This window comes from Anopheles funestus, chromosome 2RL, assembly GCF_943734845.2.
Source record: "Anopheles funestus chromosome 2RL, idAnoFuneDA-416_04, whole genome shotgun sequence".
NCBI lineage: Eukaryota > Metazoa > Arthropoda > Insecta > Diptera > Culicidae > Anopheles > Anopheles funestus.
This window is the reverse complement of record NC_064598.1, coordinates 44,670,779-44,697,817: the sequence shown is the minus strand read 5'-3', so window position 1 is coordinate 44,697,817 and position 27,039 is coordinate 44,670,779. Positions and strand designations below refer to the sequence as shown.

The following is a 27,039-nucleotide window of genomic DNA, read 5'->3' as shown; positions in this document are numbered from 1 at the left end:
GGAACGAGATCAAAAGTGTGCTAGATTGCAATAATGAGCGGCGGATGAATTTGTGTCAACCCAATGTGTCTCAAAATGTTAACCCAGCTGAAGGTGAGTTTTGTGCAAGAGAGAATTCCGTGAGAATGGAACTTTGGATGGACAATTTATGGTTTTGCAAACACCGAAATTGGGACATTAGCCACCGGTACTGGGGAGATCAAATAAGATATCTCGAAGTGTGTTTTTTTACTAACTGATACAAGATCATAAATCTACCTTATTGTATAATGGTGAAAAAACCACACAAAAAAAAAATTACCAAATTGGTGTTTAAGAAATAAACGTCCATAAAGACATAATTCTACAACGATTCCAACCTCAGCCGATGGTCAACTGGGTATCATCAAACGATGCTACGATTGCCATTCCTTTCAATTTCCATTATGCTCACCCGTGATAAACAGAAAACCTGTCTTTCCGGGCCATGGGCATGGGCTGCCGCGTGTGAAATTCATCCACAGCGGTAAAGCAAGTGAAACACACTAACCTTAACTGGTGGAGTTTTGGCCATTTGTTGGTTTTTTCGCACTTTCAAGTGAAGTTCGCGGGCTTGTTTGTGGGCTTGTACTGGTTTTTGGGTCTACGATCAGACACAATAAAACCGCGATCATCAATGCTTGAAGCCTTGGAAATGGAAATTCAATCGTAAGGTAATCCACGTCTGCCTCAGTAACAAGTCTGCACATATTAAGCGTCTACAAGAAAACTGAGGCAATGTCGTGGCATGAATTTAATCAGGGAAAAAGGTTAACGTTTACTTCAACGTTTCGCCAAAATAAGGGCATTTTTATAAATGGAACTTCCGGTGCATAATCAGACGCCCGGTGCACTTTCGATGCTGTGAGAAAATGATCAAACGATCGCTAACGAACTAACGGCATTAAACAATTTCCTAGGAAGCAAACCCCAAACGCAGATAAGCACCTAAGGTCAACTGCACGAAGGGCGCAAAGGGCACCATTTGCCGTTAGAAATAACACCTGCAAGCAAGAAGGGATGATTCGTCGGCTTTCGGATGAATGGGGTTGCGATCCGGAAGTGCGCACACTAATCGATCGAACGCCTTACCGATCGGCCGACACCAACCATCCAATCTCTCCTGGGCTGTTTATGATTACGGCGTGTATACCGCCATTTTTTTTGTTTTGTTTAAAACACATTTATGGCTATCGTGCAACCGAGCGAAGAGGCTTTCGGGAGGATGAAAACCGGGCCCGGGTGGCGTCTTCAATACGTCAATAAGACGGGGGTTGTTTTTTTTCTTTGGTTTGCCGGTTTTGTGTTTGTTTTCTTCGGATCGGAAGACCGTCAAGACACATCACGCCAATACGGCGTGCTCACGCACTTCATAACTGTGCACGTACACAAAAACATTCACTCGAAACACCAAAACGCGCACACACACACACACAAACACGGAACCACACGTGGAAGAGACAAGACCCCAAAACACAAAACGAACGATTAGGAACAAACAACACGAGCAACGAGCAAAAAAAAAGTGCTTCTCCAAATATAAAATTAAGAAACAATGTTCAATGGGTTCGGGTTTTCGTCTTACTGTTGCTTATCACACTTCGCCAACGAAAACTCTCCTACGTTTCGTACTTCGTTTTGCTGGGCAGGATGGTGAATCTTCGCCTTGAACAACATGAAGCAAAAATCCGAACCCCGGACTCGATCGTAGCTAATGAGACTACTTTTCCCGCCTTGCGCAAACTCATGAACCATATCGTGATGAAAACGGTTTGAAAGTTCAACCTAGCGGACAGTTTCACTATTTTCCATCTTCTTTCCCGAAATAAAAAGGGGCACAATATCACTTCCTCGACTGTTCACCTTACCGGGCACTCTCACTTAAATCCGTTGCGCTTAAATTAAGTTAACAAATTGTCGCTCGAACAAAACTTACTAGATTCATAGTGATGTGTGGAGGGTTTGATTTAAACTTCAGCACGACGCGATGTCGAAAAAAAAGCGGATATATCACAGGTTTGCTGCTTGTTCACTTGTTGCTGTCTCCAGCACGGTGTTGAAATCAGATTGGTTAGGAAGCTTTAGAACGTTGGAAGGGAGGGTGGAAAGGGAATGGAATAGATTCCAAGAAGGTGGGTTTGGATCGAAATGATTTACTAAAGAAGAAGAATAACACGGGAACGAGGATGGTGCGATCCTGGCTGCTGAAGCACTGAGCGTGGAATGATCTGTCGGTAGCCAGCGCGAAGTGATTTTATACATTCGACCAACTATCCAACCGTCTCCACTAGGGGGGCCGTTTGACCTCCCCCTCAAGCCGGAGCCCCAACCGATTCGGCTCCAAATGCAGCTGGAGCCAGCACGCGCCAAATCTATGCGCGGGGCTTCAATTCGGTTCCGCGATGAGTTTGGACGAGAGCGAACGAGCGATTGAGAGTGCGAGCGAACGGTCGATCGTGTATGCGGAGCTTTAGCTCGCACCGGAGTGGATACTATGAAACAGACATTGGGAGGGACCGAGATGGAAGGTACAAATGAGAGATAGATAAAGAGAGAGAGAGTGTGTACTGAGCATTTTGATGAGCGAAGTATGCGAAAAATCAGGAAATGCGCGTACAACTGTGAACCATCGTTGGTACTGAGAGCGCTTGCAAGTGATGCGAGAGTGAAAAACACAGCAGTTTTTTTATTTCTCGTGTTGAAAAATCATTACAAATTTCTTGTGGCGCAATTTCGAAAGGAAAGATGCATTAAATATTAGTTTAGAAAAAAACTATTTTACCTTGTATCTAATGCAGATGCATAAACTGTAGTTTTTTTTTTTTTAAGTTTTAATGTTGCGAAATAAAAAAAACTCCCCTGTAAATAGGGAAGTAGAGAGGGCAAGTGATCTGTGTGAGACTGTGCCGTTTGCGATCATGCTCGCCTGCGTGGCGTACGTGACTTCTTGCTCTTCGATGGCTCCACTTTGCTTGCCTGCGAAGCCTTGAGCGTTCTCGACGGCCATTGTCGGACGGCGAAACGACGGTTCCAGACTCCAGAACCCGGACCTTATCCGTGGCGATTGTGCTCGTTCGGGGGGAAGCTTTTGGACAACAGCGAGGATGCGAGTCAGAACCGGCAGAGCGACCTTGGAGCTAAACGACACCCTGTAAAACACCATTAGAACGTACAGCTGTACCGGTTTGTTCCGATTGGTGAGTGGCATTAGCGCGAGTATCGGCGATCATCCCACTGCCGGAACGATAATTTTTCAACCGGATAATTGAACACCCAGGGAAGTAAGGTTTGATCACCCTTCCAGGTTCGCTGATGATCGACGGAAGTGAACGAATGGTTTGAAATCTGTATATTATCCCTAGATCCGCGTTCCGTTAGATATTAGGCGTTGATTCATCAACACAATTGTTAGATTGCAATGCGGCAGAGCGTTCGGATATTCTGACGCTCGTTGGATCTCCAGTGATTTAAGCAGAGCTGAGGGCAATGAAGTTGTTAACATACCATTTTTCCGGAGAACGAGAAAATCATTTTAATGCAAAGTGTTTTAAACATTGTTTCATCTTTATCTTGACTCACTGATCTACTAGGTCATGTCTCCAGTATGCTACTTTTACCTTGCAATCTGAATAGCCAATTCTTTCTACATGGGGAATTCTGTCTGGATGGGATTTTGTATCGGTATTGTCGTGTAAAGGTCAGTTACGCCACCAGGATACGGAAAAGTAACATAAGACGTGACACTTTAGTACATTTCCCAATTTGTGGAAGAAATACTTACACGGTTTGCAATAAAATTGCATTTGCTATAAATGCAATATCCATTTACTATAAAGATACTATAAATAGCTATAAATTTTAATGAATCTGTATGTAACAAATCTTCTGTGACAGATTCCCAATTGTGCCTGATTGAATATTTGATTTTTTATTCTGTTTATAATTCACATGAATACTTTAGTTTATTCAGCTAAACGTCATTTAACACTATTTTGCACACTAACACTAAAAGACGTCATGATTTGCTTTATCACGTCAATGATTTAAATATTCATTGTAATTAAATGGAACAAACCTCGCCTATAGCGATAAGTAAAGGAAATAATGCATTAATGGTCCACTAAACTCTGAACACTAACGCTGCCAAAGTGAGCAGAGACATTAATGTGAAACTTTTATTTGGCTGGTGAAAAATGTAGACAGTTTTTCCCGATTCTCTCCCCAAAAAGTACACACATACAATAATGCACATCATAAAGCAAAACCAAACGTTATCTTGTTTCGACTTCGTTCGCCCATAAACCGATATGTTTTACACCGTCCATATTTATATATTGAAACGCTCCATCAGTTTGTCAGCTGAGCTGATGAAGAAACGATAAATAACACTATCTACCGTGGACCAAAACTGATCGACTAGCTCATTAATTAAAGCTGCCAATTAATCTCCAAAATTACAAGCACCTCCTGCCGCACACCAACGGGCCGAAATAATCCGTTCCAAATGGTGTTCGGTTCGGTTGCTGTGGCTTATCAAAATCCACCCCAAATCACACAAAAAAGTGCCATGTTAACCACCCACGGAAATACGCTACCCGATGCTGGCGGTCACCTGCGCGCCACACACCGAGCGTTGATCGTCAATCATTTCCTTTTTCCTTCAAAAATCCATCGAAAGTGTGTGCGGTGTAGTTTTTTTTGGGGCAGTGTCGCTTCCTACCACAACGATCCGTCGATTGACGCACTTTCGCAATGGTCGCGGCTTGGTGTTCCTGGTCGGTAAAGGACATTGTACGGTCGAGGTCTGCCTACGCTTAATCCGCCAACACCTGGTGCCCAACACATTCCCTGTCGGCGTCGTAAAGTCAGCGCGCACATTTATCAAAACCTCCCACCCCGGTAGGATTCGGCCGGTTTCGGAAGCCGTTTCAGTCCATAAACTTCGTCGGGTCGATCTAAATTTCGATGTCAGCCAACGTGGCTGATCGTGCTGTCAGCCGCAACTCAACACTCTCCGAGCAAAGTGATCGGGTCCAGTTTCCGGTGACTTAACGACCACGCCACACGTTGCCTTGATCCTGAAACCTGAAACCGTCAACGGATGCGTGACGTGCATTGACGGAAGAAGGAACCGACTGAGAATGTATTCCGCCCGTCACAAAACCACAACCCACCTGTCCTTTCAGGTGTGCCAGCTCTTTCGTCTCGATTCGTTTATGAAAACCCTTTCTCTTCGCAAAGACCCTTGAGCCAAGTTGATATCCTTGTGACCGATAAACGCGTCGCAAATGCGCTAGAGAGCAAATAGGTTCGATTTTGGACTCAGGATAACATTTTTCCTTATGTCTTAACTATTGGCCTTGGGGTCATTGCTCTGCAATCTTATTTTGGACTGCGTCAAAGATACGGACGTTCAGCTCTAGGATTCGACGATTGTGAAGTTTCCTTGGGCGAATCGTAATGTTCATTTTCGGGTAAACATAAACAGCCCTAAATCGGACGACCTCTGATCGCTTCTGGCAGTGTGTGGCGCGCTAACAGGTTTTACGGTTACGGCTGACGATCGTTCTCGCGCGTTCAAGTTCGCAATCCACACGATCCACACCATCTCGACCACGCGCTCACCCACCCTCCCTTTTTTGTTGGGCCCTTTCCAGCACATTGCGACGGTGAGTCAAATTTGACCAGTCGCGATCGCAATTCCTCCGGTTGACCGATCTTGAACTTGAACGTCGAACTCTCTGTCGCCGTCAGTCTGTGCGGGCCCGGTTGATCATTTACCGGTTGCCGGTTTTAAGCATCGCGTCGTGTTGATGGCAACGAACAAAAAAATAGAAGCTTTAAATAACAATAATACGGAGGCAAGCAGCAGCATGTCACATTGAAACAGCAAACAAACCATACCGACCGGCACATTATTTGGCAACTGGTTTTTAAGTTGTTTTTTTTCGCGAGGATAGCATGTCGAAGACCTTCAACCGTTGTTGTATGACAACGGAATTGTTTCTAAATGACCTATCATTTTTTCTAAATCACATTAAGACGAACCGTTAGTCCGGATATGAAAAGTTTTGTAACAAAAAAAAACACAACATAGGAAATGTCACTCTTCATTACCGTAAAACATTATCAATTCAGAGTATACAGGTGTATGTTTTTTTTTTATTTTATTTTATTATTGTGTAAACATAACAACATGTTTCGTTACAACGTTTTTATCGTTATGGCTTTGATAGATTTGCTTCAGTAGATATTGAAACGAATACTAAGTTCTTAATTAAATAATAATCAAGCTTCATCTTTTTAAGAATTTACTTGATTCAATAATTACCACTCATGAAATATGACCTACTTAAAAAAAGTTACATCTAACTAGTTATCAAAAAACAAAATTAATATCCTCCTTAACGCTAAATAAGCTCCAAATAAGCTTCTAGCTGACCCTCACGCACAAGTCTCCTGACAACTTTAATCGAGTGCAACTTTTCATGCAATTATCCACTTACAACTATCCCAGTACTTAACGCTCAAAATCCCAACGATCCATGACCTTCTTCCTTCAAACAAACAAAAAATGGCCACCCTTTAACACTCCACTTAAGCGGCCCCGGGCTTCAATGAATGCATAATTTGGCAGATTTATCAGCGTGTTAGCTGATTGTTTAGCAAAACCATGCTACGCTACTCAAATATTCATTCAGCAATCGTTAGCATTGCATCGCTCATTTGAGAAAAAACACGCTAATATACGCGCAGAGCCCATGCGGCTAGGGTTTAGTTCCACCTTTGCTCACCCTCACCGCAGAAGCATTCCATCAGACCGGTACGGGGGGGGGAGGCACCTGTTACAGTTACAGTGAGTCAGTAGACCTCCGAGCAGTGAATCAACCATCGCCTCCGTAACCGAATCATCCGTCAATCATTTGCTCCTAAAGCTGTACGCATCTGTATGCGGCAAAGATCACTATCAACTGAGCCACGAAAACCTTCTCAGTTGGTAAGGAAAACGGTTTCCCCTTAACACACACACACACACACACACACACACACCGACAGCAGCTAAGTGTTTTCCCATACGGTTTTACCTCCGTTTGCTTCACTGCGCGATAGTCGCTGATTGTTATCTCGTACCAGCTGGCACGATATGCAAAAGGCCCTGAGCACCGGTCAAAGTGTGGCTTTGAGCATACATAGCGCTAGAGTGTGCCCTCGGTGCACGCGAGGTCATTAGGTTAAAGCGCCATGGTGGACGGAATGATTTCGCAACGAATCTCGGAAGTGACTTTACGCCGGTACGGTACCTTCACTCGACGTATGTACGCCATACGCCACGGTGAGGTAGTGGTGCCTGCGAGACAATGACCGAAATCAAGTGCATCTCATTAGATTGGATACGATGGTGATTGTCCCGCTGTGTGCAGCGGAGGACGCTCGTCGCACCGTAGAATTAGAACGGTCGAGAAGCATCGGTGTGTCGGCGAATGTTGGTGGCGGGTGGTAGGGAGAATCGATTAATGGATGCTGCTACCGTACCCGATCGGTGTATTCTTTGCGGAAATTGTACCAAGGACGGAACGGCCACCGCCGTTCGGAATGTTCATTGAACCTATAACTTTTTAAACGTCACAAAACAAGTCTCCGTTTCGTTCTCAAGGTGAAGATCATGATCGAATCTTGGAGAATTCAAACGTCTGTCGATACACTGTGCCCTTTAACGAGATGAAACAATTCCAAACAGCATCCGTTCTCCTTTTCTTCAGGTTGATGCTAGGGAAACGATAGCATTGAGAATTGCTCCACACCCGTTCAAGATGCACGTAAAACCGAGTATAGCGAAAGGTTCCTGTCGGGAGTCTAATTGGACAAGGTTACGCATACGATCTCGGCAACAGTTTCCACGTTGCAAGGGAAAGGAAATTCTAGACTGGTGCTGAAGTCGCCTTATAGCGTTGCGCTGACTCACTGCCCACTGCCGACACAAACATACTCCGCCTGACATTGGACTTGAAATTCTTGGCTCTGACAGACCAAGAAATGCACTCAACCGTTGCAGTTCGACCCATGCGAAGCAGACGTACTGCGTGATGCAGTTTTGTAGCGTCCACCTGTCTGCAGTTCGTGCACGCATTATCGATGAACTGTGATGAATGGTGTCCTGCCAATGCTACAGACATCAACACTTGCGATCGTTCGAGCCGGCAGGTTTGCAGGTCTCGGCCTGATGAAGTTATGAAGCTTTTCCGCTCATAAAAATCGCACCAGCTTACTTTATTCCGACACGGGTCAGGTGTAGGCAGTTAAAGATACTGAAAGTGTGGAAGAGTTCAAAGAGACACGTCTATAGCATTACCACCGGATATGTCGGGTGTTGTGCAATAGTTTCTTCGGCAGCTCCAAATAGTTTGACCCTCTGAAATTGAATGTCCCTCAAATCGACCATAAACTTCGTTGATCGTTGCCCACCACTTGATCGGTTAAGCGCTCGATCCGCTCGATCTTTTCCAACATTTCTTCACTCAGAAGGGCCAAGTTCTGGTTAGGTATGATGTTGCAACTTAACATTTAAAGTTTACCTTTTTTTATTACACATAATTGATACTAATTGAACCACAGATGTCCGCAGATTGCGTGTTAACGGCTTCGCATACCAACAACGTGGACAAACAGTGAAACGCATCGATCATCACACCGGTGACAACTGCTACATATTCCTGTGACCCTTCAACAAACGGCACGGTAAAACCGGTATGCACGCAGGTACTAAAACGAAAACTGCACTGTTCGTAAACCACGAATGATGGCAAAGCGGCAAGGATACTGTACTCGGAAATAACCCCCAAACGCGCACAGATGCTCGCGATCGAACAAGATCACACTGATGACCTTAGCCGTTACGATAGAGTTCCTTGGAACGGGGACGGGTTTTTCATTTTAACATCTCGACACTTCCAGCTGGCTTAATGATCGATCCTAAGCACGGTAACGATTAAAGCCGTTTCATGTCGCGTGATCGTCGCCTTAATTACTCCCTTAAAACAAACATGCAACCGCGCAAGCCGCAAAACCGCACCGATGACAACATCGTCCTGTCTCATTAAACACGACCCAAGCCGTTTGGGGACGAAATTGTGCATTTCCGGCATTCCGGCGGACCAGCTTCATCTTGCATTATCCAGCTTCGGTGCTTTGCTTTATTAGCGGCCTGTTAGCTGTCGATTGCGATCGAGATCGATTACCACGGTGCACACGGCGCTCCATCAACCGTTATTAAACTGTTATACGAAGGATATCCACACAAATAACCTCTGTGCGGAGGTTTGTACCGGGCTTTTAGTAAATTGTTTCATCTCATTAATCACCCCAAACTGGTGACCCGTTCCGAAACGGTTCCATTCTAACCTGCCGCACGCCGTTCGAGGCCGAGATCAAAAGATCTTAAACTGACCACAAAAAACCAATTAAGCACGCGAAGGTAATGGACCGGATCGTGGTGTGAAGGGCGGCACGCGCAGTTATTGGTTCAGGTAGGTTCACATTTGTATTGACGTTATTTGAGTTGTCGATGCATACCAAAATCTCTGCCGGTCAGCTACTGCGCGACTGGGAAAGGACAGTGCGAACGCGCTCGGAACACGTTCAGGCGCGTGTTACACTCGAATGATTCCCGCAAACGAATCGAACGGATCAAATGGACACATTTTCGGATCGAGGGTTAGATTTCTATTACCGCTAGGCTACGAATTATTGAATTATATGAACCGGTTCAAATGTAACGGTCAGCTGTTGGTAACTGTACGGTTTATTCGTCTTAAGGAACTAACCATAAACGATGTTTACATTCCATCGATGTAAAAGGCCACTTGTCACTAACATTATCTACTTACAAATTTACGCTTTTCGTACGCATTTGTTATTTCTTCTTTCTTTTAGAATATAAAAGCTTTAACGTTTCAATTTACCAGAATTTAACAGACTATTCTACCTTACGCTAGTCAACCTATACGGTGTAAAGATGTAAAAGCAGCAAAGAATTTGTATAGCATCCTTGGCTGATAAAGAGTATTTCTTGTGCGTGTTGATGGATGGAACAGAACTGGTACCGGACTAAATTGCCGTACCACATATATTGCACGAATGATTATTAATTGCACTTGCTTTCTTACCCTTTCATTACGAAGGCACTAATCGTACGCCACCTATTGCAACCGCTAGCGAACCACTGGTCGGACGGCTCCACTTTTCACCCATACACTTAATCGCGATCTCCAGCAGCGTTCTTCCGGCTGCATACCAATGGTTCGGATTGTTTCCAACCACGGCACGCCTATCAACGAGCAAGCCCAGATCGCGGCCTTCAGCACGCTGGCGGCATATATAACCGGCCAGATCAATTTCACTGCGAGATTCCTTCTCCGCCAGCACCGGTTCGCCGGTGACGGTTTCAGCAATCACGATACCGAATGCAAAAATGTCCAGCGCCGGTGATACATCACCCCGGACCGCTTCCGGTGCCATGTACGCATTCGTGCCAATGATGCTGGTCGTCGTGCGCGAGCTGGTCAGTTTGATCAGCCCGAAATCGCACAGCTTTGCAACAGAACCGTCCAGCAGAATGTTGGCCGATTTCACATCACGGTGAATGATTTTTGCTTTATCGTGCAGGAATGTAATTCCGTTTGCGACGTCTTGCAGGTACTTAAGTCGCGCTACACCCACCATCTGACGTTGCCCGGTTCGTACTAATGATAGAGCCGTCTCTAAATTACCATCATTCAGGTACTCGTAGATTAAGCATAGATGTGGCCCATCAGAACTGGAACCCAACAGGCTGACCACATTCGCATGCGAATGCTTCGAGAGTATGTCCAGTTCTAGTTGAAATTTTTCCCGAAACTTGTACTTCTCGGGATCGAGACGTTTCACTGCCGCCACGGGAATGTTTGGTGCGAGATGGAGCGCCAAAAATACTGTCCCAAAACCTCCGGCACCAATCGCACGACCGTTGGGCACTAGCAGGTTACCGTTTGTGAATTGTGCAGTGTTAAAATTGTCGGTAACGTTACGTAGCAACTCGTAAGAATATTCGGCAACCATTGGAAAAGATGAAAACTTCATCAAATCACTAACGGAATCACCAGTTGGTGGAATTACTGCTGACGAACTGCTTTCACTTTCCAGCGTGTCGGTCGCGCTGGAATCCGAACCCAGCATTGACAACATTGGAATACTGTCAGGTGTATTGTTTGCGCTGTTGGATTCGTTTCCCGATGCCAGCAAGAACGATAAAGCCGGAATGTCTTCCTGTTGACCCTTAGGAGCAACATTGTTTTCCTTCACACTCTCTCCCAATCCTAATATTGAAAGATTTGGAGCAATTTGATCGTCGACTTCGTTATTCACACGCTCATAGTTGCGGTTGTTTTGAAGTTTAGACGATTCAACCTGCCGTAGCTGATTCGTATCAGTTGTGATGCCCAATACCGAAAACATCGGTAATCCATTCGATGACGCTGGACCCTCCTGCATGATGTCCTCACGTGGTTTGGATGGTGATTTTTTTGGACTCGAGGGTCCGGGAATTTGCTCAGGGTAACGATCCATCATTACCGGATTGCGAGCGTCGGATGAATCTGAACCGGATCGAGTATCGTTGTTGCTGGACGAAAACACCGGCAGCTCTCCATCCGCGATGGACGAAGTCTTTTCCTTGATTTCAAACCGCTTCATTGGGCACATTTTATCGTAATAGTCCCTATTGTTGTCGATCGTCATCGATTCTACATTGTGTAGCAGGATGGTCGAACTGGGGTAGCTCATACCGTTTAGCAATGATTCGGTTTGATAATCTTCTGGCAATGTCACGTCTATCGGAGCACCTGGACCATCGATCGGTCTAGCGGGAGGCTTCTCGTTCAGCAGTTTCGTTAAAAATTCTGCAGCACGGATCTGTTTGGCGCGCACCAGCAACGTAAGCAAATGACCGACCGTCGGTCGCACTTGTCCGGATATAGCCCATTCGTCGAGAAGCAGCTTCGCTGGAGATGTGTTGCTTTTCTGACTTTCTTTTTCCAGAATGCTACAATTGAAAGACTACTATAAGCACAGGCACATTTAACTACGCTGCTTCTGCTTCCAACAACCACACAGCCACGCAGTGTTAAACAGTGACTCACCTCTCATTCAATCCGGTATACTTGAGTGCGTACTCCTCCTTGGAAAGGTCGTCCAGGTTCCTTGGAATCATGTACAGAAAATCACGCCAACCTTCGCTGGTGTCCAGGATCTGGGCCAATATGTCCAGCTGGAACGCCATGTGACGAATCTCCATGTTTCGGTGCATCCTTCCCGTAAAACATCAGCTGAGAGGCCTACCGAGAGTTGTTTTGATCGCAAACTATTTATGTTTGCTTCGCCCAACTGTGTGTTGTGTCAAAATTGACAGATCTCGACGTGTCGTGCGTGACATTTGCTAGCTGCAAGATTGCCGTGTGTTTGCTCGGGGTAAAATAACAAGCCGGGGTACGAATAAACAAATGTGAAATTTGCCTCGCGAGTTAAAGGACATCGCAACCAAGCAACTGCCCGAACCGATTCTTACCGCCTGCCCGATGGAGCGCAATCACCATGAGGACCAATGTAATGAAATCGAAGCGCTCGATTCGATCTACTGCGGCGAGCTGGAAGTGCTGGAAACGGAACCGCACAAGTTCCGATTACCAATCGCCACCACCGAGTACGACCCGGAGGTGGAAACCGAAGGCCTATCATGCAAGCTCCTGTTCACATACACAGAAAAATATCCCGACACGGCACCATTGGTGGAGATCGAAGAACCTTCAAACTTCCACGATGGCTACGAGGAGGAACTGTTGGAACACATTCACAAAACGATAGAAGAGAACATCGGTATCGAGATGATCTTTTCGCTGGTATCGTCCGCACAGGAATGGCTAAATGTGAAGTACGACGAGCTGAAAAATGCCGCAGAAACCGCCAAGGAAGAAGCCAAGCGAAGGGTCGAAGAGGAAGAGATGAAGAAGTTCGAAGGAACGCGCGTCACGGTGGAATCGTTTATGGTGTGGAAGCTGCAGTTCGAGCAGGACATGGGCATTACGGAGCGGAAGGAAAAGGTGGCGGCCGAATCGCGCAAGCTAACCGGACGGGAACTGTTCCTCAACGACAATACGCTCAACGAGTCCGACCTGAAGTTCCTCATGGATGCTGGGGAATCGATCGAAAGTGTGCGTATCGATGAGTCGCTGTTTCAAAACATCGATGATCTTGATCTGGATTCCGACACGGATGATGAGGATTATGTGCCAGAGTAGGCGTGTTGGATCAGTATCGGATGCTGTTTGCTTGTTGCTTGAAAAGACTGTGAACTGCCGAAATACAGTGAAAGTTATACCTTACGGGACCTGTTCCAATTTATTGCATGCTTTGGAGGCGATGTCCCACGATGGGTGACAAGGAATCGAATGCTGTGTTTTTAGAGAGAAGATTCGTCCCTTTACTCCGTTACTTCTGTTATTGTTGCCGTACGCAAAGTTGGCTCCAAATCATCCAGATCGACATCCGAATCATTGTCCTCTGCATTGTTGCTGTTGTCCGCTTTGTTGGTAACATCCTTCTGCTGTTCACTCTTTTTCTCCCGGGGGAAGTCAAGCTTGGCCCACGTACCCGGTTCCCCTTTGACCAGCGTTATTTCTACTTTTGTGCCAAACATTTGAACCTTACACTGTGCCACATCAATCACCTAAAGTTCATTGAAGAGAAATCGGTATAAGCAACTACTTCTACTCGTCCCGGCACTACATCATGCTTACCCCACGCAACTCCATATCCACGTTGTACTGGTTTCCATCCTGCTGCGGAAACACCAAGCAAATACCTAATCGAATCGGATTTACACGGACGTAACTCTTCGCGTAATGATAGTTTTTCGCATAAACCGTCACCACGACCGTAGTTGCCGTTTGGTGCCAATCCAACCTGCACTTGATCGTTTTCGATTCATCCTCCTCACTGACCCACAAGTGCTTGCCCGTTTCGCACCCGGCCTGATTCATGAAGGCAGTAAAATCTGAAGTTTTCCGTTGACAGCATGACCAAAATTTCATTCCCTCGTGAAAGATCGGCACACCCGGATGGTACACGCATGGTTTATCACTCGTTTTGGCATCTTCGTACGTGCAGCTACAGCCACCATGCTTACATACCGTGCCGGCTTCGATAGCGGCAATGTCAGTGGGGATCTTCTTTTTCACCGTAACAGCTGGCATTTCGTCAATCTGCTTTCGGAAAGCCGGTGCTACCCAAGGATCCAGCGAGGTTAGTGCAGTCTCGAACGAAGGACGTTCCATACTGGGACGAATCGGTTCTCGGATTTTCACCTCAACCGGGGCCGGTTCGTCCACCAACGAAGGGTCTTCTTTACGTTTTTCTGGCTCTGGCGGTTTTTCGTTTGAATGTAAACCACGGGTGCAACCTTTGATGTTGAGAAACTCAGTAAAGTCAACGCTTTTCTTGTTGCAGCAGGTCCATCCTTTGTAGGCATCGTGGAAAAATGGTACTCCAGGATGATGAACGCAATCTTAAAGGAAAGTTATCTATGAAAAACTCATCCACATGTACTGCTGAATGTGTTTATAAGCTATTATTCCCCACACCTTCGCTATTGTTTTGTGGGTCAAAGCTTTGACCACATCCTCTGTTGTAACAGACGACCATAGGTGGCATGGTTCAGGGCGTACTTTCGTTCGTGTTTAGATTTTTCTCCGTTTATGGTATTCCGTTGATACCGGTGACAATTACCTAAACTGATCAAATGTGCACTATGAAATAAATTCTTAAACCAGTTAATTATATCCTTGTTGTATCGACGCGAATGTTCGAGAAACAACGTGAAGATGCGTATTTGCAAAACTATTTTCTGCCGCTAATATTTTTTTCTTCTTTTGGCTGCAAAGAAAGCACGATTTCGGTGTTGACATTTACGATCAACACAAGCCAACGCAAGCTGTCAAACTTCGTGCGGTGCAGTTTCGGATTTGCAAGGCGCGTGCTCTATTACCACAGTTGATTTCGTTTGACACATTGGAGTTTGCATCGGTTAGCTTCAAAACAATTGCTTTTGTGGACTGTGCTGTGATAAAGCTATTTGTAGGATTTTCTTTCCTGTAGAGAAAACAAGGTAAGTGGAGGTGATGCTAACCAGCGATGTTTCTTAGTTGCGTATCTTTCTTTTTGTTTAATGTTTAACCGGTTTGCCGTGGTATAAATCGTACCCAAAAATCATCCGGTCCGTGCACTAACCCAGTGCTCCGTTTCGAAATATCCGGCAAATGATCGGAATCACGTTGCCTTATATCGAATCGTTGCACAAGTGTGGCCACAATCAGAAACATGGTATTGCGTGTATACGTTTGCCCGGGACATTCCCGCTTGCCTACACTAAACGTGAGTGAACGATCTTTCGACAGCACCAGACTGCCTGTTTCGTCTAGAAAGCGGTCCGGCCGGAAGGTGCGCGGGTCACCCCACACATCCGTCTGATTGTTGATACTGTCCAGGTCGAACAGTAGCAGTGTATTCTCCTGTATGTTGTACTGCTCATACTTGATGTTTTGTTGGGCCCGATGTACGATTCCGGAAGGGATCAGCGTATCGATCCGCAGGCTCTCCCGTAGCGTTGCTTCGGTATACGGTAGATTGATACGATCGTTCAGCGTCGGAAGGCGATCCCGATCCACGACATCATCGATTTCCTGTTGCATTCGTTTTAAAACCTCGGGATTCAGCAGCAGCCGCTCGAGAAGCATTGATAGCTGCACAGATGTACCGGAAGTTGAGGGAAGCAGACAATCCGCCAGCCCGAGCACTAACTGATCATCTAAACCAAAGGAAGGAGCCTGGTTAATGAAAGATAGTTAACCTTCGGGCAGGATACTGACATTGAAATGTTGTTTCATTATCCTGCGGGACATGGTTTTGCATCTCGCGCAGATAAACATCAACGAAGTGGCGCGGATTATTCGGATCGAACGTTTGCATTTGTTTGTTGATAATTGTTTCCAAGAATTGGCATGCTCCCATCATTCCACCACGGATTTTGTTATATTTGCTGGTGAACGGGTACACAAACCGTATCCACGGGAAGTAACTGTAGACGGTTCCATAATCGTCGGCATTTCGTAAAAATAGAAGTCCGTCTCGGCCGGCTCTGTGAATCGATTTGATCGCATTTTGGTTAATTTGAAACGCATTCTATATCCTCTGCTACTTACTGTACCAACGATTTGGCCCTTGAGCGATCGTATCGTTCACCAATTGCTAGTTGCAGAAATATGTTCGTAAGTGGTATTAAAAACACATCCGGACACTTCACTACTCCATCGGGTTGTATAAAGTCACGCTCGTACTCGTACCGTTGGTCAGACGTTAGCTGTTCCACCATCCGGTGCAGTTCGTCCTCTACCTCCCTTTCGTACTGTTCCGAACGCCTACCGAATCCATAATCGCGTAAATGTCTCAAAAAGAACCACCGCTGATCCTTCCAGCTCGGACCATCGATGAAATTGATTCCGCGTAGCTTAAACTCCTTCTGGCGCAACTGCGCCAAAAAAAGGTTCGGACGTCCGTCTAATTCGCGACGTGTCAGCAGCTTCCGGGCAATGGTGCCATCCTGGACAATAATCGATGGGTAACCGACTAGTGACAGTCCGAGGATTTTCGTTCTGTAGAAGCTGGCAAGTTTGTACGCGGCCCGATGTAGATGGCGATGGTTGAGCAGTAACAGGAGTCCATAATCTTCGATAAAGGGCAACCGGGGCGGTCCAGGTGGATAGTTGGGAGGCCGTTTAATGTTGTGCAGATAGAATCGATACGAGAACAGCAGTATCACCGCGAACCAGAGCAAAGCACTTATGAGAGCCATTTGGATCGGTTTGGAGAAGTAAATTGGAACTGTTTTGTAACGGGGCGCCCTTTTATAAATCTAGTTCCTCGTTGGTTTCGCTTTTGCACCATGATGCATGCGTTAACATTCGATTATCACGCAATATTTAGTAAATTTGAACTTGATCGTACTGTTGCGCCCGTACACTGACATTCACGGACGTTTTGGGCCATAAATCGTGCATTCCTTTTTTTATGTTCAATTATTTCCTGTAACTATTAGTTGTGTTTAAGAAAAATTGAACGATCGTATTGGTATCAAGAAATTAAGTGTTTTATGTTAAGTAATTGGATACTTAACGTAAAAGTATTAATAGCTTGAGCATATACAATCATATATTCTTCAGCATGTTGATTATCTTTGAATAAGCGGATCTTTTCTGGATTATTGTCAGAATTTTTAGCCAATCACCTCATAAGGAGTGCTCGTTTTTAAAATTGTTTTCCTATAACGAACAAATTTAAAAGCTCTGAAAATACTCCTTTGAAGTTGGAGCTGGTGTTATTAAGTAAATAACCTGTACGAGACAAATATTTAAATTTCCATCAATATTAAGACAACAAGAGCAACAACAAAAAAAGATTTTACGCAAATAAATTATAAACAAATATTTAATTTTTATTACGATTAAGAGAGTATATTTTCCATTTTATCAAGTTAATGAACAAATTATACGCACTTTGCATGAGGATTATTTTGATGTGGAACGGATTATTTCACATTTCAAATATATGTATGTAGTTTGACTGTATACTTTTCATAAGATAACATAGAATAACACATTAAATATTTGTCACAAAACCCGGTGCGGCTTTATCTCGGCTCAAATTTTAACCAATAATCTTGCGGGGAAATAATAACACCGGTGTGCCTGTTGCTCAAATCGGGCAACGGAGCATTCGGTGGCTGGCGTATGTTAAAGTTCTGCATTAAAGCTGCCAACGTCAGAAACATAATGTTGCGGGCAAACGTTTCACCGGCGCACAGTCGCTTGCCAGCACCGAAGGGCACTGAAATATCCTTCGCCAGGGACAACTTGCCCTGGTCATCGAGAAATCGTTCCGGGCGGAAACATTCCGGATCGCCCCAATATTCCTTCTGGTTATGGATCACATCCAGCCCGATCAGTACAAACGTATCCTTCGGGATATCGTATCCGCGCAGGGACGTTTCCTCCTGGGCCCGGTGCGCGATTCCCGACGGTACGAGCGTATCGATACGCATACCTTCGCGCAACGTTGCCTCGGTGTATGACAGCTGAGCGCGATCGTCCAATGTGGGTAACCGTCCGTGACCAACGACCTCATCGATTTCACGCTGCATTCGTGGTATTACGTGCGGATTGTGTAGCAACCGTTCGAACAGCAGTGCCATTTGTGTAGTTGCGCCGGAAATGGCAGGAAAGAAGAAATCAACCAAACCGAGCAATAGCTGATCCTCTGGAAGGAGAGACAGAAGAAGGAGTGTGTCATTATTGGAGGCAAGGATACAAGCGGAGCGGATGATTCTTACCCTGGAAGGTAAAATTCGGTTCGCGCGGAGTGCATTTTACCATCTCCCGGAAGTACAAATCCAAAAAGCAACGCACATGGTTTTCGTCGAAGGTGTTCAAATATTTATCGATGATCGTCTGTATGAAACCGTTCACATTAAGGCTAGCCTTGCGGATTGTGTTGAACTTGCGCGAAAAGGGATAGATGTGACGAAGCGATGGAAAATAGCTAAGTATCGTTCCGTAGTCATCGCCATTCCGTTGGAATATCATCGCATTCGAGCCGGTTCTACGAAGGGATAAAGCGAAAAAGGAAGACACATCGTTACTGCTGGGGAAGTAGATCGAACAATCACCTTTTTCATTCGTAAGATGATGGCACTGTGCACAGGAAGCTGTATGTTACACACTACTGAGCACGTGGTTTTTTTTTTAACATAATTTTCCTTTTTTGCGTCTTAACCCATTTCACTCACTCGTATAGCACGCCCGTTTCCTCGCGCGATAACCGTTCGCCGGACACAATCTGCAGGAATGCATTTGCAAAGCAGCTGAAGAGCACATTCGGACACTTGGCGTAACCGTCGCGTATGATCGCCTTCTCATGCTCATACTTCGGACCGTAACGGAGCAGATCGATCAAAATGAGCAGCTCACTGTTCACTTCCGCCTCGTGCTGGGGAAACCGTCGGCCAAATCCGAAGTCACGCAAATACCGCAGAATGAACCAACGCTGTTCCTTCCAGCTCGGTCCATCGGTGAAGAATATGCCGCGTAGATTATAGTCTTTATCACGTAAACGGGCCAGATATAGATCGGGCCGGCCGTCAAACACTTTGCGATTCAGAACTTCCTTCGCCACCGCAAGATCATTCACCACGATCGATGGGAAGTTTTTGAGCGAGATGCCTAAGATTTTGGTGCGATAGAAATCACCCAACGATAGGGCCGCTTTGTGCAGATGTCGATAGTTGATCAGCAGCAGCAATCCATAATCACCCAAAAACGGAAACAAACCAGGCGGACCGGGTGGAAAGTTTTTCTGCGATCGGCCGGCCAGCGGTCGCAGCAAGCGAAAGAGCACCAGCAAAATGGCTACTCCCCACAGGAGCAGTGTCGTGGAAGCCAACATCTCGTTGGTAACTGAACCGGTTCGAGGTTTGCTGAAGACTTTTTATAAGAGATAACCAGGCCCGTGATTTGGACCTCACATACACGAGGTTAGGCAGGAAAACCTACCCCCCCCCCCCATCTTTTGAGATGGCGCGAAGATGATGATGAAGTACTTACGCATCGATGTGGTTGTTTACACTCGTATGTGGGTACACACACACACACACCCTTCGAACGCGTGCAATTATCTCCTTTTAATCGTGAAGCGATGAAGTACAACCAGTATCTCGCCGTAACGGTGTGCTAGTTGACGGTTGACAAGAAGCTTTCATGTAACTAACCTATTTGACTGAGGGATCGGGCCATCGCGTTCGGATGGTGGGCTATAATATTGCACGTTTATGGCATTTTTTTGTTTGTCGAAAAGCAAAAAACAAAACTTACGAGAATCGTTTTTTTTACGACGGAACTTTGCTTTTGCAATCTTTTCATACAGTAAACATTCTTATCGCGTCTGTTTTCGGGACTGGATTGGCCAAGGATTTAATGTACATGTACGAAAATGCATAGACGCAAATGTCGAATTTTCGCATCTGGAATGACTTGTGCTTTTGAAGCGAGTTGCGTGTTCTTCATTCCAGGTATTAGGAATATTTGGTTAAAGTTTCGAATTAGGATCCCGACCAATAATCAAGGATAAAGAAAAACGTAACGAAACCTTGGATTTAAAGGGTTAAACATTTTTGTTTTCTTGTGATCTCCAATGTGCTACGTTGCATGAAAACAATATCAATCCAATGTTTCGAATAATTTCTCTTCAAACATTGAGATTTTTATTATCATCTAAGGGTAGATCTTAATAGATATTAGTAAAAACGTAATTTTTAATGAACTTGTACCACCATGCGCCCTAGTAACAACTGTGTTAGTAGTAAGTTCGAATGATTTCAAGTTGCCATGTGTTGGAAGCGTTTAAGTACAAGTTCAAACAAGTACAGCTGGGGGACCTCGCTGCTATGTAATTAATGATACAGATACATTTTATTTGTATTGTTCGAGTATTTGCCATTTATAAACTATGTTTTATCGGGAAACACGCACACGAAAACGTACACAAACGTCTGCAACTCGACAGTTCTAATATCTGGGTGAGAGTTAAAATGGTAAAACATTTTGGTTGACATGCAAAAAATAAATAAAAAAGTGCGCCCTTTTCTAACGAGCATTAAACTTGATTTTAAAATCAGGCGCTGTACGAATCACACCGGTCAAATGTTGCCCGGGATCGGGTGTGTGGTCCGTCGTGAAGGTGAACTGCTGTACGAGCGTTGTGATCGTGAGGAATAACGCATTGCGAGCAAAGCTTTCGCCGGCACAAACGCGCTTACCCGCACCGAACGGTACGGAACGATCCTGATCGAGCGACAGTTTGCCTTCATCGTTAAGAAACCGTTCCGGTCGGAAGGTGTACGGTTCTGGGAAAATATCTTCCTGATGATTGATGTAATCCAAGCCGTTAATTATCAGTGTGCCTTTGGGAATTTGAAACCCGGCCAGCTCGGTATCGATGGTGGCTACATGTGGAATACCCGACGGTACGAGTGTATCGATCCGCAGTGCTTCTCGCAGGACGGCTTCACAGTACGGCAGATGGATACGATCATCCAACAGTGGAAGCCTCGATTGACCGACTTGTTGATCGATCTCGGAGTACATTTGGTCCTGCACGGAAGGATGCGCTACCAGTCGTTCCAGTACAAGACCAAGTTTGGCCGGTATGGCAGAAAAGGCTGGCACAAGGAAATCGGCACAACCGATGATTAGTTGATCGTCTGAAAGGTGAAGAAATGGATTAGCTTGTTTCATCACACAAACGTACTAACTATGTGCTTACATTCAAACCCAAAGGTATCGCTGCCACTCGTCACCTTGCTGCCAGTACGGCGCATTTCACGAATGTACGCATCGATAAAGCACCGGACATCATCCTCAGTGTACGATTGCTCACACTTTTCCGCAAGAGACCGTATAACACCGTTCGCTTGCTGGTTTACCTGTCTCAGCAAGCGATAGCGACTAAATCCCGGCAACACGTGGCGTATCCAAGGGATGTAGCTTAACGCCAATCCATAGTCGTCACCTTGCCGATGAAAAGCAAGCGAACATTTGCCAACCCTAGAACCCGTGGAAACCGTGAATAATTCTCAAAAACTAACCACAAACCACTTCGCTGTTCATTGTTTGGTTACTCACTCATACAGAACGGCTTGATCTTCCCGCTCTAAACGCGTTGCGGTCAGCATACGTAACATCACGTTAGAGTAAAGGGCAAAAAACAGCTGCGGACAGTGCGCATATCCGGTCGAAACGTCCACAACCGCACGTTCGTGTTCGTGCTGTGGTCCGTCCTTGAGCAGTGCGATCAGCTCCAGCAGACCGGTCTGCAAGTCCTGCTCCACAGCATCACACCGTCTACCGAAACCGTACTCGTGGAGCGTTTTGAGGAAAAACTTTCGCTGTTCCCGCCAACTATCGCCATCGGTGAAGAAAATGCCTGAAACAAAAGCGTTTTTAGAGCCGGGTTGTATGTACCAACACCGATCTACATGTTGATCGAATCGCATTTACCTCGTCGTGCGTACTGCTCGTCGCGCAATCGTGCCAGAAAGAGATCTGGTCGACCATCGAACTCACTGCGCTGCAACACTTGGCGTACGGTTTCGTGGTCATTCACGACGACCGCCGGAAGTGGACCGAGATAGAATCCGACGAGTTTGCTTTGGTACAGCTCGGTCAGCTTGGCTGCGGCACGGTGTAGATGGTTGTAGTTGAGTGCCAGCAGGAATGGATAGCTACCGAGCAGTGGAAGCCTCGGTGGCCCAGGTGGGAACCGTTCGGATGGACGATGGAGAACGTATCTTATCGTGTACGAAATGATCAGTACGACCAGTGCCGCTAGAATTAAATCCATCGTCGATGATATCATGCTTAACTGTCGAATCGATTACGACCGAGTGGATCGACCAGCAGACAGAGTTAAGGTGGATAATTAGCCAACGGTAACCAACGAAAAAACGCTTATCACAATAAACGCTTGTCTCTCCGTGTGATTGAATCTTGGAATCCGATTTCAACAAACGTTCACGACCGACTGAAATACACTACTGAAACCGCACCATTGGCACAGCGGACACAATGTTGGAGATCACCGCTGATGTCGTCGTCGTGGTGGGTTGTTTTTGCTGTTTCTGTTTGTATTTGCTTTTATTTCGTATTGGTTTGTAGTTGTGTGTGAGTGTTCTATGTCTCCAAAAATGAACCAGATGGATCTGTTTTAGATATACGATGCGTTTCCGTACCGAGCCAACCTGAGGACAAAAGGGGACAGCGATACATGGATGAACCGATGGCCGATGTGTATTGAAGCGTATTTTTAGAAGGCGCAATATATCCAACAGCACTGTTCCTCAAGGCGCAATAGGAACCGGGCGGAATAGGTGCCGGGCCGCATCGGTTTAGAAAATGCGGTTCTCCAGTACGGTAGCTCAGCGCTTCTTAACTAGTTAGTGCTTAACTTAATTGTGGTGGACATTATAATTAGTTTCCATTGTAAGGTTCCCAAATCCCTAAAATTTAAGCAAAGCTCTCTTCACGCACTATGTATATTTGATTAAATATAGGAATATATTTGATTAAAAAAAAATAGATTTTGTACCGATCCTTTCGGATTCACTATCACATTTTTTCAAAAATAAAAAAATTCAAAAGCTGGCTTTTAAAGTAATGGATTGTAGCATCTAGTTTCCTACAGTGCTCCAAAGAAAGTCATATAAAAACATTGTTATGTGATTTTTAGTTATTTTTTTTCACTTGCTCCTGAATGTATAATACATACTATCTTGTGGAAATACCTCCAAACCAATAATTATTATAATTGTCCCTTTCAAAATCAAAATATCTTGAGCTTCTGAGTAATTAAGCTTAATTTCTTTTTAGTTTATCTAAAATTCCTAATGCTATATTTTGACCTGCAATTATGTATTAAAATAATTTTAAAATTCCTTTATCTAATCTCGATAATGTCTCCTTTCTTTTAAGAACCACTGCGTACGCCATTTCTGGAGATGATTGAGATGCGTAAAAAGCCGCGCACAAACAAAGAAAAAGGATAGCGCAGCGTACTTTCTTTCCCTGTTTTCCCTTACCAAACCAACGCAAAGGGCGAGCATTTTGGGCGTTGAAGGAAGGGTTCTTCGCTGTACAAATTGCGTAAGTGTGCAGTAGTATAGTGTGGTTTAGGGTGAAACATTCGTTGCCATGGTGACAGTAAATGCGTTTCGGAAGCGGACGATAATCTTATTGCCGGACGTGGATGTTCTCTCGATGCTTCGTTACAGAATCTCTTCCACTGGAGGATTTTACGTTTTGCTAGAGGTGGAAAAAGGGGGTTTGGAAGGGACACAGATACACAGACACACCGTCTTTGTAATGTTTTAGTTTGCGCTTGTTAGAATTCCAGCATCTTTAAGATGATTTCAGGTTGAACGTGTATTAAGATACCAGTTGCATGTAGTCAGCTGTTTGTGGTCACTGAAGATCTTTGTTCGACCTATGGCACACGGTGTGATGCCAGAATGTTTTTTTTTAATCAAAGCAAACAAATAACTCAAATACTGACACGTCTTGCGATAGTAGTAGGCGACGGTAACGCAAGCTGCGGTAGGGAACGATGCTCCCTCAAGTGGAGTAAAGTGTGATCGGTTTTATTTGCGCGTTGATGACATTATTATTAGTTGCGCTCAGGCCATATATCGTCCATACATAAATGGGTTGCGAGTCATACAAGATTCCATTTTCGATTAAAAACAATTGGAATCAAATCAAAGTGTTAATATATGTATATTTTTAAACCCAAAAATCTTGTAATTGGTGTGTAAAGCATGTTGCAAATTTACTGGAATGAACATTTAATGCAAAAGAGCATTTAAATTAAGAGAAGAAAAAAAGTCATTACGCGTGTCGCTTGTTTAAAAAGCGAAATAAAACACAATCCAACAAACCCCAGCACATGCTTTCCAAAAAAGCAAAGCTTTAAAAATTTAACGATCCATGAATCAGTACGTACTGATTGTCGCATTTGACCTTCTGTTTAACATTGTGTTTAATATGCTTTGTTTTCTTCACTTTTTACGTTTGTTTGATAGAAATTGATAGACAAAAAAACAAATGGTATTTTAACGAACCCATCTGTTGTCTGTTCCGGAACCATTTGTGGGTTGATTAAAGAAGACTTTTTCTATTTAAAATTTACGACCAACGAATGGCCAGCTGTAGATAAGCAATCTAGACCATAGTAAAAATTTCATCTTGTTTTCTAATTGTTTCAGCCTGTGATAAGGAAATTCCTATTGCGTTTGAATACGGCTGGCTTATTTTGCTGTTTTTTGCTTCAACTCTCCAGCCTCGACACATCCACCCTCCCCTTCCACTTGACCGTTCGATATGGATGTTCGTTCAGCAACGTTGGAACGTGCGACGGAATTGATCAAATGCTGCAAAGTGCCACGACTGCTCGACGCCAACATCGAGGAGGCTCCCCTAGAAAGGGCCACTTTTGAGCATTTTCTGCACGTGTTGGATGGAACGTTACCGACGGTGTTCGATCTGCTTGCCGAGCATGGCCCACTGCTGACCGGTTACGATGCGTACAATGAGGACGATAATGTTGAGTTCAAAGCAGGACTGGCACTTGTGATAGCCGAACAGTACAGCACCGCGCAAACATCGGACGGAGGCGAAGACCGTGGCCACGGTGAGGTGTATCGCACCAGTAAGGCGTCACTGCGGAAACGTATCGCCCAGTACTACGAGGGCCACGAACTGGAGCATCTGCTGACTGACAAGGGCAGTGATCGGGTTTGGCATCGCTTGTACGAGCACTATCGGCTGGTCCTGTCCGCGACCGAGTGGAAATATCATCCGGCCGATGCAGCAGGGTTTGTACAGTTGGTCGAACTACTGTACGGTCCGTACACGCTGCACGTCGCTAGCCCACCGGAGCTGAATGATGACGCAGCGGCATACATTCTGTCGGTGGGCATTACGTTGGTGGAATTTTTCGAACCGGCCTATCGATTGATGGGTGTAAGATTGTTTTGCATGCTGTTGGGTTCGCGCCATCGACCGTGCATGCGGCGAACCAACATACACCGCGTGGTGTACAGCAATGCGAAGAAGCTGGTCTTGAAATGTAATCAGGAACACTTTCTTGAAGCCCTATGGAAATGCTTTTATCTGTACGTGGAGTTGGAGGAGGCGGATAGGAAAGATTTTACCGCGGTAAGTAAAAGGGGTTTTTTTTGGAACGATCTTACAACTGTCGATCATGCGTATTTGGCATTTCATGCAGTGGAGCACGGTCGACGACATTATGGAGATGCTTTTGAATGGACTTACGTTTCAAACGAAACTCGACATGGCCAGCATCTATCTGCTGTACCTGGTGAAGCTTCTCGCACTAGATCTGCCCAACTACATTATCGATGGGTTGGACGAGATTCAATCGATCGACCGAAAGTGCCAGCTGTACGAACCGGTTTGCGAGCAGCTGCGGCAAGATTGTCTCGATGGGTTCCACAACCGACGGTACTACCGGTGGCTGCATCAGATCATTCAACTGCTGCCACACGAAGCCGTTAAGTGCCAGGGTACATCGAGGGAGCAGGGCAGATATTGTCATGTACGTATAGATATTTTTGTTACATTTTTACCACAAGCTCAAACATTTTTTAATTCCCACTCCCCATCTCCTATTCCACGCGGTATTCGCGCTTGCACAGGGTGTCAATCTACTCTTCATACTAGTCACGTTCCCGGTCGAACCGGAAGCACTACGGCCAACCCATTTAGGGATGCAGACGAATCTGGTCGAATTTATCAACGTATTCAAACAGTACGAACAGCAGCAAAGTGCGCTCGCAGCCAAACGGTCCAGTGCAACGAGCGATTTCGTGTACAACACCAAAGCGCTGGTGTCGGTCAGTAAGACGATGTTGGTTTTTCTCACCACACTCGCACCTCATTACTTTCCCGACCATCCCGCAATGGCATCGCTCGGACAGAAGCTGGCGGACGATTATGCAGATTGTGATTCCATCATGTACAATTGTATGCAAAGTTTGATAGAAAAGTTACGCTAAGTGCTGCTGCACAATGAATGGAAGCAGAATGCACGTAATTAATTTGATTAGTGTTCTACCATTGATCGTTCATATTTCATGAGTTATAAATTGTTCATTCATCACTGATTATCACAGAATTGCTCTTTTTTCTCATTGCAGGTTTTGTTATAACTTTTCCTAATTTTCTGTATAAACAGTTACTTAAAAGATATTTCATATTTTTGTATTCTTGAATTAAGTCTGTAAAGTATGTTAAGTAAAAATGTTTTGTGAACGGC

General features: G+C 45.1%; 8 protein-coding genes across 13 annotated transcripts in view; 2 read left to right on the top strand and 6 right to left on the bottom strand.

Moving 5' to 3' along the window:
• Positions 1-2,332, bottom strand: part of LOC125760480 (wiskott-Aldrich syndrome protein family member 2) — a 144,585-nt gene extending 142,253 nt beyond the window's left edge. For 2 of the 4 annotated variants that reach the window (XR_007418001.1, XM_049420646.1), the window contains exon 1: positions 1,955-2,290. Coding sequence is in view for 3 of the 4 variants with exons in the window: in XM_049420646.1 (XP_049276603.1) it covers positions 1,955-1,963 (9 nt within the window). In the remaining variant the exon portion in view is untranslated. Of the gene's footprint in view, positions 1-1,954 lie in introns of all 4 variants that reach the window. The other 2 variants (XM_049420645.1, XM_049420647.1) reach the window with 2 other exon arrangements.
• Positions 2,333-9,759: 7,427 nt separating this feature from the next.
• LOC125760460 (uncharacterized) lies at positions 9,760-12,362 on the bottom strand. Its single transcript, XM_049420620.1, has 2 exons — positions 12,192-12,362; positions 9,760-12,094 (listed from the first exon to the last, which is right to left on the bottom strand). Exons 1-2 carry the CDS (start codon positions 12,356-12,358, stop codon positions 10,189-10,191), a joined length of 2,073 nt encoding a protein of 690 aa, XP_049276577.1. The 5' UTR covers positions 12,359-12,362; the 3' UTR covers positions 9,760-10,188.
• Positions 12,363-12,487: 125 nt separating this feature from the next.
• LOC125760476 (RWD domain-containing protein 1) lies at positions 12,488-13,430 on the top strand. The gene has a single exon (XM_049420642.1). It carries the CDS (start codon positions 12,627-12,629, stop codon positions 13,344-13,346), a length of 720 nt encoding a protein of 239 aa, XP_049276599.1. The 5' UTR covers positions 12,488-12,626; the 3' UTR covers positions 13,347-13,430.
• On the bottom strand, positions 13,410-14,956 carry LOC125760467 (cysteine and histidine-rich domain-containing protein morgana). The gene is made up of 3 exons (XM_049420629.1): positions 14,688-14,956; positions 13,845-14,611; positions 13,410-13,774 (listed from the first exon to the last, which is right to left on the bottom strand). The coding sequence occupies exons 1-3, from the start codon at positions 14,755-14,757 to the stop codon at positions 13,529-13,531; spliced, it is 1,083 nt and encodes a 360-aa protein (XP_049276586.1). The 5' UTR covers positions 14,758-14,956; the 3' UTR covers positions 13,410-13,528.
• A 148-nt stretch (positions 14,957-15,104) lies between these two features.
• Positions 15,105-26,817, top strand: LOC125760465 (uncharacterized). Of its 3 annotated transcripts, none has more exons than XM_049420625.1 (5): positions 15,105-15,211; positions 23,679-23,849; positions 25,042-25,919; positions 25,990-26,319; positions 26,420-26,817. In XM_049420625.1, the coding sequence occupies exons 3-5, from the start codon at positions 25,083-25,085 to the stop codon at positions 26,777-26,779; spliced, it is 1,527 nt and encodes a 508-aa protein (XP_049276582.1). In that variant the 5' UTR covers positions 15,105-15,211; positions 23,679-23,849; positions 25,042-25,082; the 3' UTR covers positions 26,780-26,817. The 3 variants fall into 3 exon arrangements, with proteins under 3 accessions (XP_049276582.1, XP_049276583.1, XP_049276584.1); XM_049420626.1 differs by having other exon boundaries at positions 24,968-25,919; XM_049420627.1 differs by lacking the exon at positions 23,679-23,849 and having other exon boundaries at positions 15,148-15,211; positions 24,968-25,919.
• Positions 15,205-17,524, bottom strand: LOC125760463 (probable cytochrome P450 304a1). The gene is made up of 3 exons (XM_049420623.1): positions 16,305-17,524; positions 15,972-16,240; positions 15,205-15,910 (listed from the first exon to the last, which is right to left on the bottom strand). Exons 1-3 carry the CDS (start codon positions 16,952-16,954, stop codon positions 15,276-15,278), a joined length of 1,554 nt encoding a protein of 517 aa, XP_049276580.1. The 5' UTR covers positions 16,955-17,524; the 3' UTR covers positions 15,205-15,275.
• Positions 17,763-19,731, bottom strand: LOC125760464 (probable cytochrome P450 304a1). The gene is made up of 3 exons (XM_049420624.1): positions 18,944-19,731; positions 18,488-18,756; positions 17,763-18,414 (listed from the first exon to the last, which is right to left on the bottom strand). The coding sequence occupies exons 1-3, from the start codon at positions 19,597-19,599 to the stop codon at positions 17,789-17,791; spliced, it is 1,551 nt and encodes a 516-aa protein (XP_049276581.1). The 5' UTR covers positions 19,600-19,731; the 3' UTR covers positions 17,763-17,788.
• Positions 20,381-23,032, bottom strand: LOC125760462 (probable cytochrome P450 304a1). The gene is made up of 4 exons (XM_049420622.1): positions 22,209-23,032; positions 21,834-22,134; positions 21,475-21,755; positions 20,381-21,412 (listed from the first exon to the last, which is right to left on the bottom strand). The coding sequence occupies exons 1-4, from the start codon at positions 22,564-22,566 to the stop codon at positions 20,796-20,798; spliced, it is 1,557 nt and encodes a 518-aa protein (XP_049276579.1). The 5' UTR covers positions 22,567-23,032; the 3' UTR covers positions 20,381-20,795.
• Positions 26,818-27,039: the final 222 nt, after the last annotated feature.